The sequence below is a fragment of the Triticum aestivum genome, chromosome 7D (assembly GCF_018294505.1).
Source record: "Triticum aestivum cultivar Chinese Spring chromosome 7D, IWGSC CS RefSeq v2.1, whole genome shotgun sequence".
NCBI classification, from domain to species: domain Eukaryota; kingdom Viridiplantae; phylum Streptophyta; class Magnoliopsida; order Poales; family Poaceae; genus Triticum; species Triticum aestivum.
This window is the reverse complement of record NC_057814.1, coordinates 634507736-634522791: the sequence shown is the minus strand read 5'-3', so window position 1 is coordinate 634522791 and position 15056 is coordinate 634507736. Positions and strand designations below refer to the sequence as shown.

Here is a 15056-nt window from a genome sequence, read left to right as displayed (position 1 = left end):
CTGAACAGGTAATTCTGGTACAGTACTACTCAAGGACCTTGCATGACTAGAGAAAAAATATCTCTTGTATTGCGACCTTTGGGGAAGGATGCACCCTCTTCACTGAGGCTGTCGAGTATGTGGCTATAGAGTTACCCCGTAGGCGAAATACGTGTGGGAAAGAATGCAGCGAATCATCCCAGTCAGACGAGGGACGCACAAGAGTATGTGGCTATAGAGTTACCCCGTAGGCGGAATACGTGTGGGAAAGAATGCAGCGAATCATCCCAGTCGACGAGGACGTACAAGATTTTCATAGAATGTGATGAACCTGTCGTTTGCTGGCTGTCTTAGTTTCCTTTTTCTCGGAAGACGAAAGTGGTTTTGGAGAACCTCGGCATACTATATATATGTATGGTCGTGGCGACCTGCGACTTAGCCAGCGGTACTAAATAGTTAGCCAACGGTTGCGTGATTAGAAAAGAGATAGCACCTGATGGCGGCCCATGTCTTCTCCTCGGCCGCCGAGCCATCGCTCCTTCGGCTGGCCGGAGAAGGCGGAAGCCGCCTCCGCGGTCAGTTCTTCTGCCCTTGCCCGGTGACAAGCCCTGGACGGGAGTCCCAAGCGCTCTCCGACGATTTTGACTTCCAGGTGATTCACTCGTAGTTGCTTAAATATGTAGGCATACATTTGCGCAAACTTTTCCGAAAAGACGGCAGCTTCCGGCCTGTGTGTATGGATTGACACACAGAGCCACATTTTATTGCATAGCCTTTTTTAGTTGTATAAGGAGAAATGTCGAAAATGTACACGCAAAAGAGATTACACGGAGTATTTGTGCCACGCAAATCCTGTTTTGCTAAATCGCCAGCCAAATCGGTTGAAAAAACCCCGCAACCGCGCTAAAGTAACGCTCACATGCAGATAGCTTTGTAAAAAGTTGGAAGCTTTCGCACTGTTAAACACCATGTGTAGCGACATTTATTCTAACCAGAGGAGTTTCCTATTTTAACTAACACATACTCCGCCCTTTCAAATTAATTGAAGTGCTAAGTTAAACATCTTTAAGTTTGACCAAGTCTATAAAAATACCATATGCTAGTAATATCCATAACATCAAATATGCTACGAATTTATACTAACCACAGTTGTAGCTACACTTGAAATTACATACAAACTATGGATCAGTTACGACCAGTTTAGCCGTCCACTTGTATTCGCTAGTGTCCAACGTAACTGTCAAGCAGCCAACAGGACCATGCATGAGCGTAGATAAACCAGGGCCTCTTCTGGAAACACACATCAAATTCTTTTCTGCAGAAAAAAAATATATCCTAGTTCTCTTGCGTTGCGACCTTTGGGGGAGGAGGCGTCTTTCACCGAGGCTCTCGTGTACGTAGCGTAGGAGTCAGAACTATGCATGGGAAAGAACGCAGCGAATCATCCCAGGTCGCACAAGATATTCATCAATCTGGTGAATGTCCCTGTCGTTGTCAGCCTTTACTTTCCTTTTTCTCGGAGAACCAAAGCAGTTTTGAACGCTAATTTAGCTCAGTACGTCTGTATGGCGACTTGACCAGTAGTAGTAACCGATTAGCCAACTGTTGCGTGACAAGAGAGGAGCTAGCAAACTGATTTTTCTATTCAATAAAGGACGCTTTATTAACTAAAAGTTTTAACTTTTAAGCATCACATTCGTCATCTGCATAACAATGATGCACACAGCCGAATCAGATCCAAGGTACAACAACAAAAAACCTTAGGCGAATCACAATTCGATAAACAACCTATAACATGCCTAAGGTGAAGAAGGCCCAACCCTGAGGTTATGCCGTCACCCATGTTGAAAAAAATAGCCCTGGCCACTTTTTTTCAACCGTGCACACCTCTATAAATAGGTCGCGATTCTTCAAACGCTGTAAAGACGACCATGAACATAGAGTTTTGGTACACCGAAAAATAACCTGCATAAGAGAAGAACTAATATCATTAAACACTTTTTCATTTCTACGTAGACATAGCGACCATATAAGGGCAACCGCTCCCACCCTAATAAGTATCTTACACTTGTGATCAACTGATAGCGACCATATTTCTACATAGCTAGAAACTGATGGCTACGGCGGCACATGTATTCTCCTTTGCCGTCGAGCCACCACTCCTTTCAGCGTCACCTGTGGCCGGAGATGGCAGCGGTGGGAGAGGCCGCCGCCGACAGTTCTTTCGCCCTTGCTGGTGGCAAGCCAGGGCGGCAGTTCAACGCGCTATCCGATGATTTGAATTTCAGATAATTCGCAACAGGCTTAGGGCATCTTTAACGGACTACCTTAAATAGACGGTGACTGTTCATTCCTGTTCAGGCGACAAAAATCAGCACCGGGCACCACAAACAGACGTCGGGAGCCGGTACATTTCCATCGTTTTTTTTTTCGGGTTTGGGGCGAACCGGACATGTTCGCTTGTTTGTTCTGTCCGCGCCCACATGCCCGACCTCTCCTACCTACCACACCTTTCTCTCCTCTCTCTCCTTCGATCCCAACAACCGCCAACCTAGCTCCATGGCCTCCCGTCGGAGCTCACCACACACACCAGATAGGCCCACCTCCACCTAGCATCCATACCGGTGGAGACCACCACGCAGGCGCGGAACTCCTCACCGATGCGGGCGACGAGCTCGTCTAGGTCACGACGTTGATTGAATCGATTGATTACACTGCTTTCTCACGCATGCACCATGTTCCAGCCTAACACAGAAAATCAGCTGAGTCGATTTTTTTGCATGGTAATACATGTCTCATTTATAAGATAAAAAATCAAGTTACAAGGCACGTACACACCGACCTTACAGACCTGAAAAGATTGGATAAACCTATGCAAAAAACCAGCGCCTATCTCCCTCCTTCGACACCACTGAAGCAACCACCAAAGGGACGGAAGACAGGTCACCTCTTCACCCAAGCTCGACGCGGCTCCATCGCTGATCAACAGCTTTACGGACCTCCAAAGTCGTTTGCCAGAAGCAAAACCATTGCCATTGAATGAATCAGACCGGCGCAACATGTCCCCGGACACGCCATCGAGCTCCAGAACTGACATCCCCGCACGACTACAACATCGGAGGAAGAAACCAGAACTGTCAGCCTCCAACCACAAAACCAGCACATGATACACCATCTTCCAGCTGTGACATGCGCAAACAGCAGTCTGCGCGTACTCCTAGACGACCTCCCAAGCTCCACTCCGACGTTGGAGAAAACGTCGTCGCAACGATGAAGCCCCAGAACACAAGTCCATCATGGGGAAGATGCCGCCGCCATGCCATCCCCGCTTGGACACACTTCCGTCCAGATCCCTCACCGACCATGGAGTAGAACACCGCATCGGAGATGAAACTGGAATACCTTTATTCATCGCCAGATCTGAAGAACGACGAGAAGACCAAGCTGCCGATCTACAGGACCGAACAACATACGTTGCCATCAACTCCGAGACGCCACCGTGAAGGTCGCCGCTGGTGTGGGAGTGGAGTTGAGGCCGATTTATTTGTCTGAGCGTCGCCCCCACCACCCCAACGGCGCCCTAAGGAGACACTAGACAAACCCTACCTACAGGCCGGCTTCGAAGCGCCACGGTCCCCACCTCCTCGCGTGGCCTAAGTGGCCAAACGGAAGAGACATGGACCGGCTGCGGCCTATGGAGTTGGCCTCAGATGTGACCGCATCCACGATCGCTTTTCTCGTGGAGCGAAGTGGTATGACTCTGTCGTATACTCGTATTGGTAAATCGGCCTCCCGTCCTCGCGGAGCTGAGTGAATCTATTGGTGTTTTGAAAGTTCTTGGGATTGTATGGCTACAAGGATGATTATGATTATTTGTGGCTACACATTATGTTGAGTGGATCCATTTATTTGTGGCTAATGTTTCTCAAGAGGCTATAACATGTGGGTTCTATTTTTCATTGTATTGACAACTGGATATGTCCGTCCTCGAATGCGGGGCGTTGTTGGGTGCATGGGCGGATTTAGCTGGATGCTGGTCCATCACTCCCCCTAAATGGACAAAAACAGACACTTTTGGTGTTCCTTTTGCGTCATCCGTTGAAGATGTACTTAGTATTACTATATGTACTAGACATATTTTGTTCAGTGATATTTCCAACCAAAGGAAACATGGCCTTCTATTTGGATTTACACGTGTATTGGCCGGTGTACAAACGTGCGTAGGAGTATGGATTTCTCGATCCTGATCTCCAATGCTCTCTTTATTTAAAAAATATAAACAATTCTAGATGTACCAATGACGTATCCTACAAACATCTAAAATCTCAGTTTAAAATACTTTATGTTTTGAGCTACACAAAAATGAACAAAATATGGATCTGAGTATAGTGAACAATGCTTATTTTCAAAACTCTAAATTTATTAGATTTTTCATTTTTATGTAGCATATAATTTAAAGAATTTAGCATTGCAATTTTGCATGCTTATATGATATGTCATTGACTACATATAGATTTTTTTCAGATAATTTTAAACCTACAAATATGATTACCAAATTTTCTACATAAAGGAAGCATTGTAACTCGGTAGCCAAAGGGAATTTTGGTGTGCTTAGATGATAATTTTGAATAGTTGTAACTCTGTAACCAGTCGAACTTTCAGCTAAGTCATCATCCCTAACGTGTAGTGCGCATGTTTATCTGGATCACTTACGACCGCCATGAAAACCTAGCCAGTTGTCAACTTGTACTCACTAGTGTTCAAGGTAACTGTCCTCCATGGCGTGGTCATCGTTTGGATAAGAAGGCCAATAACAAAACGACCCGTGACATCAACATGGTATCATGTTATCAAGCCGCGAACCGCACCGGTTGTATAAATCATGCGCAACCAATTCTAGGCGCTGTACCCAAAATTCATAGCCTAATGTTGTTCCTCCGCCTACAGAAAGGACCACATACGCATCCAGTGCGTAGCAAAAGTGATCACCTGCAAAAACGATGAAACTTTTAATTTGTTTTTGATTTATTAAAATAATGTCATTGCAGTATTCCAAATTGCCCAGAGTAAAGCACAAACGATGGAACTATAAGACATGGACATCGTTTGGATGCATCTCTGTTTCTAAATTTGGACCTTGGCCTCCACGAGCCGGCTCCAAGGTCCAAGCCTGGCTGAACTTTGCCGCTAGTAAACCCACAACTTAACTCATGCAACATCTCAGTCTTCGCCAAATAATTATATAATCCCGAAAATATCTCGAGTGATCCGTAACCCAAAAGATGTTAAAAACAATTACCACAATTTTGGACATATCATCGAGAAAGAAGTTTTGTACCATCAGTAAAAGAAAATTCCAGTTTGGCTAAAATATGAGGAGCACAACGCCCATAGCCCAACCAGTCAGGGCCAGAGCATGGAGGAGCATAAGTAAAATCGGTTGTATGTTAGTGCTTGTGATTAAAATAGCCAGATGTCGGCACTCCCTCCGTCACAAATTAATTGACGTAACTTTGTTTAGATACGCATCAGAACATGTTTTAGTGCGTATTTAGATAAAACCATGTCAATTAATTTTGAACGGAGTTAGTATTTCCTATACTAATGTATTAACAACTATGTCTAATCTCGCTGCTAAAGAAATCTCTTCTCCAATCTCCTTTTTTTTACTATGAACCGCATTCGTATATACATGGGACAGAAAAAATAAGTAGCGTTGTTCCTTTTTATCTTTGATTAACAAAAACATAGATTCTCAAAGTGGACATGGAGGCATCGTATGCATCTCATTCTATTATATTCATTTTCATATTTTGAATTAGAACTTTTCTCTCCATGGAACACCAGGAGGGCCTCAAGAGTGTTAAGACAATGCTGCATCAAAACCATAAGGACAAGCGAGAGGTGATGACCAACATTGATCATCTCAAGCGCCTCTGCATTGACCACTATTTCCATGACGAGATCGACGAGGCCATGAACACATGTTTGGATCTTGTCCATAGTGATGATCTACTAGATGCGACCCTTTCCTTCAGGCTGGTGCGAGAAGCTGGATATGATGTTTCAGCAGGTCAGTACACATAACATACATTCACTTTAGTTAAGGATCTCGCAAATACAAGTAATTTTGTACCTTTCCTGGTTTAAAATATTTGAACTATAGATTTTTTATTATAGTACACTGTGTATGAATAATAAAGTCTATGCCATGTGGGGCATGTCCCCTTTTCGTGATCTTGGTTGTCACGCCACAAATCTTGGGATGTAGGTTGTTCTGCTAAGGTGGTGACCGACCTCTCATCCCAAAAGATATGCGTTTGGAGTGGATTTGCTACCTTATAAAGAGCTTTTGTTTTTTAGGTGTGACTTTGTCAAGCAAGCCTAAGATGCATTCTTTTAAAAAGAAAACGAGGGGGTCTTTCCTTGATTCCATTTCATCAAACCGTTTAGTGTCAGGTTCAGTATATATACCGGTATGAGCCATGTCACACAAAAGATAAAATTATCAAAATAATAATCTACTGTAGAAACCTCTAAGCTAGCAAAGAGTACGATGTTTTTCAGGCATATCCTCATCTTAGCTCGGTGACACATGAACACTGATCTCGGGATTTTGGTAGTACGAGCAACTCATGTGTACCCGTAAGCAGTAGGTCACCTCACCTTCTCTCCAGACAATGGACGTCAACCCTCGTATTCACATAATGGATAACGTGGACTTCAACCCTCATATTTAACCGGTTCTAGCACCCCAAATATACATACCTTCTCTATGTTTAAATCTGTTACTATAATTTTTCCATCAGCACCAAGATCTTGGATCCTTACTAATGAAGACGGTGATCCCACTAACATATACACTAGTAATACGCTTTGTCATATGATATATATGTTACTTGCCTCCCTATCTACCTGGTGACCATCTTATCAAAGAGCTTGAGAGAGTTGTCGATGACCATGTCGTTAGGGAGCTTGCTTGAGGAGCCGATAATCAAAGTACAATATGAAAATGAACCATCTAACCACTAAGTTTAGTCTCTCATAATATCACTGTCACCCGGATGGTTCAATTATCACCGCAAGGATTCTACTAAATAGTTCTAGAGACAGTCTAAGTGACGAGTGAGCCTAGAAACAAGTTAATACAGTAACGAGCCACTTTTTAGTTGTACCGATTTTCTTACTTATTTATAATTTTCTCTATGAACATACAATTTTAAATGGTATATTTTGTTATTATAGTATGCATAATTTGACTCATAATAGATTAATAAATGTCGTAGTATGGTTTTTAATACAATTCTAACATCTATAACTAGAAATTATACTTGTACTAATTATGAATTTTATTAAATAATGTAAGAAAGGTTAATTTTTTGTGTGTGCAGAATTGGCCTTTAAAACAATCTCTTTAGGGCTTGTTTGGATGCACGGGTTAAAATCCCGGGAAGGGAATCCCGGCAGGGAATCTGCAGAAACAGGTGTAATACCCCGGGATTTCAATCCCGACCTCCGGACTAGGGGATAATCCTCCCTAGGAAAAGGACGGGATCCCCCGGGATTGCTGTTACCAAACAAGCCCTTAAACCAAATCATCTTAGATCTGAATAAGTAAATAAATAAAATACACTTACATATCTCTATTAATGAATTTCTGCCATCCAGATAAATGTATGTACGTGCGTCTGTATGTGTGTTCGTGTCTATTTTAACATCTTAAGTATCTTATAGATAGTTCTAGTGTATCTGATAAACCATATATCCCTTTTTTTGAGAAAGTACTTGTATTCATTGAAATACATGCATAGCCAGTACAAATACAAGTACCCACACACCATCTATGCCACAGAAATGCTGGAACAATTGTCCCACCAACAAGCACATAACACCCCTAAAAACACAGAAAATACAACCAAGTCCCTGGGTGAACTGTTCATCTTCCATCTCCATCGAAACTCGTCAACCTCCGCCGCCGCCGGAGCAAGGAGGAGCCGCCGAGCACGAAGCCAAGAGCACCAGGAGCACCATCGCTGTCTGGGCTTTGTGAGCCGCATCTAGGTCCCGCCGCAGGACGGGAACCAGGGTCGGGTTCCGGAACATCGGCCGGGGACTAGCCCCATGCTCCCCTGTCCTCGGACCTGCCGCCATCGCCGACCACCACCGGGATAAAGCAACAGCTACAGCCACCACGCCCACCTCAGAACTTCAGCCGTCATGCTTCCATGGCAAGCGGATCTGGCATCGATCCCCCACCTATCGACTCCTATACACCACCACCAAGCATCCGGCGCCGCCGGCCTAGTGGATAACCACCTCCCTGGCCTTCCGCCAACGACAAAGCGCTCGCCGGCGACACGAGGAATAGGCCTGAGGGAACCCCTTATTCTGACGCGAAGCAGCACCATCCTCGGTTGGCGACCGCCTCTCGCACACCTAACCAGCCCTAGCTATACACACCACCACGGCGCTGGCTCACCGCACGGTCTCCCCCACCTCCAGGCGCCGCGAGCCGGCCGCCGGAGGCGAGGGAGACCACCGGATTTGCCCGCCGGAAACCCTGACCCGAGTCGCCTCTTTTTCGCCTCTTTCTATTGTTTCGTTCTAGATCGCTCGGGAAGCCCAGCGATCTGCATACTTTTTTTTTCTCGAAAAGGAGGTTTACCCCCGGCCTCTGCATCCAAGGGATGCATACGGCCTATTTATTAAATATGAAGTAGTTCCACAAAGTCTCCTATCCTCAGTGTCAAAAAAGAAACGCTCACAGAGAGCTAAAGAACACAGGGTGGCCACAACCAGCTTGAAAAGGATTAACAGGATACTAAACCCCTATCCTATTACATGACGACCATCCAAACCGGTTGAAGATAACCGAGCTACCATCTCCCATCGGGTAGACGCAGTAACCAAACGCTCCCTGGCCACCGTCGGAGTGAGTAGTGACCACATACGGATTAACGTAGTGGCCCGAAAGATGACCTGCAAAAAATGAGTATTTGTTGTTCTGTTAAATACTAAATCATTCCTGCAGTTCCAGATAGACCATAGTAAAGCACATGTTCCTACGCAGATATGTTTTGCTATTTATGTGTCAACTCCATTGAGTCACGTCCCAAACAACGTGTGTATGCCTCTAGGAGGCGTAATATTAAATGCAATATGAACCGATCGCCAGAGTATCTTGGCTATAGGGCATTCAATATAAAGGTGCTTAATAGATTCATCATAATCACAGAAACTGCATCTCCGGGAACCATTCCAGTTCCGTTTGGCCAAATTGTCCTTTGTAAGAATAACTTGTTTATGGACAAACCACATAAACACTTTTATTTTTAAAGGCACATTGATTTTCCAAATATGTATGGAACGAGGAATATAGCCAGAGTTTATAATATCCTGATAGATGGATCTGACGGAGAAAATCGCATTCCCAGTTAGTTTCCACTGTATCCAATCTGGCTGTTGAGAGAGGTTGACTTCCATTAATCTCGTCACTAAATGGAGCCAGGCTTCCCAACGGTTCCCCACTAACGCTCGTCTGAATTGAATATTTAGAGGGTTGGATTGTAATACCGTTGCAACGTACACCTCTCGACACTGAACGATATTATAAAGCGAAGGATACTGTATAGCTAAGGGCGTCTCCCCTAGCCACGTATCCTCCAAGAATCTCATATGAGTACCATTATTGACAATAAATTTTGTCCTATGAAAGAAGGCTGATTTCACTTTCATCAACCCCTTCCAAAACAGTGAATCAGTCGGTCTGACTGTCACCTGGGATAACGTTTTAGAATAAAGGTACTTGTTACGCAGAACCTGTGCCCAAGTGGCATTAGTCTCTACAGATAGCTTATATAGCCACTTGCTGAGAAGGCATCTGTTCTTTACCTCTAAATTTTCAATACCAAGACCGCCTTGGTCTTTAGGCCTGCAAAGGATATCCCACTTGGCAAGTCCGTATTTTCGTTTTAACTCATCACTCTGCCAAAAAAGCGTGATCGATAAAAATCCAGTCTCTTGCGTACCCCTACAGGTACCTCAAAAAAAATCAGAGAAACATTGGCATACTCGTGAGCATGGAGTTGATGAGAATTAGTCTACCACCATACGACATAAGCTTGCCCTTCCAACAGCTTAGTTTCTTTTCAAAACGATCTTCAATACACTCCCATTCTTTGTTAGATAGTCTAGGTGGTGAATAGGTATGCCCAAATAAGAAAATGGGAGTGAACCCAAGCCACATCCGAACAGTTGTTTATAAGCTTCCTGTTCATCTTTAGCTCTCCCAAAACAGAACAACTCACTCTTGTTAAAATTAATCTTTAAGCCCGACAACTGCTCGAAAAGGCATAATAGAAGCTTCATATTTCGTGCCTTTGCTAAGTCATGCTCCATAAAGATTATAGTATCATCAGCATATTGTAGGATAGACATGCCACCATCCACTATATGAGGAACTAGTCCACCTACTTGACCATTTTCTTTAGCTCGTCCTATCAGAATTGTCGACATGTCTACCATTATGTTAAACAAAATAGGGGACATTGGATCTCCTTGTATAAGACCCTTATGTGTCTAGAAATAATGACCTATGTCGTCATTCACTCTGATTCCGACACTGCCTTTTTGCGTAAAAGGCTCGATTTGCTTCCGCCACACTTGATCGAAACCTTTCATCCGCAAGGCCTGCTGAAGAAATGGCCATCTAACTTTATCATACGCTTTCTCAAAATCCATTTTGAAAATAACATCATCTAGTTTTTTCGTGTGGATTTCATGAAGTGTCTCATGCAAGACCACAACCCCTTCAAGGATGTTTCTGTCAGGCATAAAAGCAGTTTGAGTTGGTTGTACTACACTATGCGCAATCTGTGTTAGCCTATTAGTCCCCACCTTTGTGAAGATTTTGAAACAAACATTAAGAAGGCAAATCGGACGGAATTGCTCAATCCTCACCGCCTCTGCCGTCTTCGGTAATAACGTGATCATTCCAAAATTCAAATGGAATAACTGCAAATGCCCAGAAAAAAGATCATGGAACATTGGCAGTAGATTACCCTTAATGATATGCCAACATTTTTTATAAAACTTTGCCGGAAAACCATCCGGTCCAGGAGCTTTATTATTTTTCATCTGAGAGATCGCCTCAAAGACCTCTTTTTCCGTGAATGGGGCTGTCAAGATATCATTCTCATCTGTCGCCAGTTGAGGAACATCCTCTACTCTTGACTCGTCTAAAGTTACAACATTGCCTTCATGTGTCCCAAAGAGCTGTTTGTAATAATCTGTGGTGTACAATTTTAGATTCTCCTATCCTAAAATAGTCCCTCGTCTTGCTCAAGCTAAAAAATCCTCTTTTTTCGATGCTTGCCATTCGCAATCAAATGAAAGAATTGCGTGTTATCATCCCCCTGGACGATCTTTCGTAGTTTACCTCTCAGTGCCCATTTCATTAATTTCTTCTTCATGAAGTAATGTTTTGAGTCTTGCTTTGGCCTCCACTTTAGATCTAGTTCACTAGCGGTCAAATTGGAAGATTGGGCTTTTAAATCAAAGGCATCGATGAGATTAAGTAACCTTTCTTTTTCAATCTTATAAACCCCGCTCAAATGCTTAGCCCAGCTACGTAGGAACTGTCGTAAATGTCTGATCTTATTCTGCCATCATTCAATGTTCGATCTCCCTCCTGCATCTGTTGCCTACTCTCGTGCTATTAGATCCAGAAAGCCTTCTCTTTCGAACCAAGCTGATTCAAAAGAAAAGGTATTTTTATTCCCCACCTGCGTTGGCAGCCCCGAGTCAACAAGCAGCGGCGTATGATCGGAGATCGATTTCGATAGCGCCTGAACCGTAACCTAAGGAAACTTATGTTCCCAGTCCACACTGCATAGAACACGATCCAACTTCTCATATGTTGGATTTGGCAATGTGTTTGCCCAAGTGAACTTTCTACCAGAGAGCTCAATTTCCCAGAGATCGAGACTTTCAATGATTGTGTTAAACATAAACGACCAATGACCGTCGAAATTATCATTGTTCTTCTCGTCTCGTCTCCTAATAATGTTAAAATCACCTCCCACTAAAATTGGGAGTTGCTCATCTCCGCAAATACGAACGAGGAGAACAAGGAAATCTGGTTTGAGTTCGGGTTGCGCGGCCCCATACACTGCCACAAGCGCCCACTGAAAACCATCAAGCTTCGATCGAACTCGAAACTTAACCGCAAATTCCCCCATAACTACGTTCCGCACTTCCAGCGTTTCGCATTTCACCCCAAGAAAGATCCCTCCGGATCTTCCTCTTGGGGGAAGGCAATGCCACTCAAAATCTACACCTCCTGAAAGAGTGCCAAGGAACTGAGAAGTAAAGTTGTCTCTCCCTGTTTCAGAAAGGGCGATAAAATCTAATTTATGTTCTAAAGATGCATCGGCCAGAAACCTTCTTTTAGCCAAGTCTGTCAGACCTCTGCTATTCCAAAAGATTCCTTTCATAATTCACCATGGAATTTTTTAGCCGTGTGAATCCTAATACTTCTGTGCACCGCCGAATCCGGGTAGATTTTGCGGTTCCATTTGCGCTTGGGCTTGCGTTGCTCATCAACTCGGTCCATACAACCGAGCTCAGTGAACTCACATGCCCATGTCTCGACAGGAGACGAACCCTCTAAGCCTCCAAGCTTTCATCTACCAGGCATTCTTCCGGAGATGGTGCAAGATCCTCACAAAAACTATCCAGAACCCGAACACCCAGAGCCTCGATTTCAGAATCATTCATAGATTTAACAGCCGCTAAATTTCTAATCACCTCTAAAGCACGTTCCGCCTCATGGTCCAGTAAATCATTAACGGATTTTGCAATTTCTTTACTATCACTACCAAGTGACACTCCCAAGCTATTTGCATTATTAATAATTTCGTGTTCCGAAAAATGCAGAATTGAATTGGAAGTATTAACAGTCATACCTGTAGTGACCTCAATGTCACGAAGCTTGGCCGCCCGCATGGCACGCCCGAGCTGCAGATCATCCACGTCAGGCTGGGCCTGGAGCCGGTTGCTCATCCGTCGGCCTTCAGACCTAGGATCTGGGATCCCTCCGAAGGCGACGACCTCGTCCCGCATATGCCCGCTCGAGGCAAGGCCTCCTGCCCCACCCCAGCCGACACGGGTGTAATAACCGGCCCATCGATCGCTGCAACAGACGAAGCCGCAGCGAGGCTATGTGGCAAAGCGGCAGAAGACGGCGGTGGGCGCGACATTTTTCTAGTTTTAACCTCTTCCTTATTCCAAATATCAGCCAATGTGCCTAGAAATACTTTTCCAACATGCTTTCTTTTTCTAGGTGTGAGGCTTTTGTTAGAGTTCAGAAGCTGTTCAAGCTAGTCATCAGTAGTAATCCAGATGCGCAATCACCTTTTTTTCTCACCTACCTTTAATATATTAAATAATCACCTATTACCTTCCTAAAGCTTGTTCTGCTTGATGTGTTAGATGAGGTTCTTCGAAAGTTCACCGACGTCAATGGTGACTACACCCTTGATCATAGCAAAGATACCAAAGGGTTGCTCAGCTTGCAGGATATATCAAACTTGAACATGGGAGAAGAATCACTCTACAAGGCAAAGGAGTTCTCAAGAAAGCACCTCACATCTGCGATAGAACACTTGGACCCAAACCTTGCAAGATATGTGCGGAAGTCACTGGACCATCCCTACCATGTGAGCCTGATGCAGTACAAAGCTAGGCATCACCTGAGCTACATGCAGAGCTTGTCCAGTACGGACACTAAAATGCAGGAGCTGGCACTTGCAGAGTTCCAGCTTAATAAGTTGTTGAATCAGAGGGAAATGCAAGAGATTAAGAGGTAAATATATAACTATCTTACTTGCAAAACAATCATAGCCCCTTCCAAAGAGTAATTTGATTAGAGGATTTGTTCTCAGTGCCATGCAAAGGTCACCACTACCCATCACATCTCGCATATGGCTGAAGATCCGTGTATAATCCTCACATATGATATATTTTTCTATTTTATATACCTATTTATGAGGTTAATGAGAAATTTTCTTCGTTAACTTTGAAAGATCATTGTGACAGATGGTGGATGGGCTTGGGATTGGCTCAGGAAATACCAGCTACCCGGGACCAAATTCTCAAATGGTACATGTTTCCCCTGACTATACTCGAAGGACAGGCCTTCTCCAGATACAGGATAGAGACTACAAAAATCATCTCACTTGTCAGTATTGTGGATGACATCTTTGATGTTATTGCAACACAAGAGGAACTCTCTCGCTTCACCGAGGCAATCAAAATGTAGGCTTCATATCTTCTGTTGAATACTATAAGAATTATTACACGATTGATGCTCAACGGTAGCAATTGCGAAGGATTAATAAAGCCTACATGTACTTGATATAGTAGAAATTTGTGCAAGTGAAATTTCATGTCACAAAATGAATTTCTTACAGGTGGGATCTTGCAGCTGCTGATTCACTGCCGAGCTACATGAGATCATGCTACAGTGCACTTTACACAATCACAAATGACATTGCAGATTTAGTTGAAAGAGATCATGGATTGTACCCTATGGAACAACTCAAGAAAACTGTATGTCTCTAAGAATGTTTTACTCTTTTAGTTTTCTTGATTTGCCTAGATGACCAACCAAACAGTTTGCAGGGCTAGCCATCTATGCATAATAAATAATATGTGAAAACATTTAACTTCATCTATATAGGGATTGACTATTCGTCACCCTGGGTGAGGAATAGTTATTCTTCACCCCCTCTATTTTACCATCAATGCATCGTAATTTTACGTTTCGTAAGTTTTGTCTTATTTCTGACGTAAAAAGAGACCGTAAGAAAATATATAATCGTCGTAAAAAATATTTTATGTTATGTAAAATTACAAACGTAAAAACATAGTGTAAAATACACATAAACTGCAAATTTTCTTGTCTTATGCCCTATTTTTTTATGCCAAATTTTATGTAATGAATCAATAAGAATGTAACTATTTGAATTCCAAACGTAATTTAATTATGAAATAATCGTAAGATTACCTCGGGTGAT

The 15056-nt window shown here is 43.4% G+C and overlaps 1 protein-coding gene across 1 annotated transcript in view; it reads left to right on the top strand.

Moving 5' to 3' along the window:
• Positions 1 to 367: 367 nt before the first annotated feature.
• The window catches only part of LOC123170376 (S-(+)-linalool synthase, chloroplastic), a 15951-nt gene continuing 1262 nt past the window's right edge, over positions 368 to 15056 (top strand). Inside the window, exons 1-5 of the mRNA XM_044588237.1 lie at positions 368 to 631; positions 5827 to 6052; positions 13471 to 13843; positions 14077 to 14295; positions 14451 to 14589. Of these exons, the coding sequence (XP_044444172.1) occupies positions 476 to 631; positions 5827 to 6052; positions 13471 to 13843; positions 14077 to 14295; positions 14451 to 14589 (1113 nt within the window). The 5' untranslated portion in view covers positions 368 to 475. The remainder of the gene's footprint in view (positions 632 to 5826; positions 6053 to 13470; positions 13844 to 14076; positions 14296 to 14450; positions 14590 to 15056) is intronic.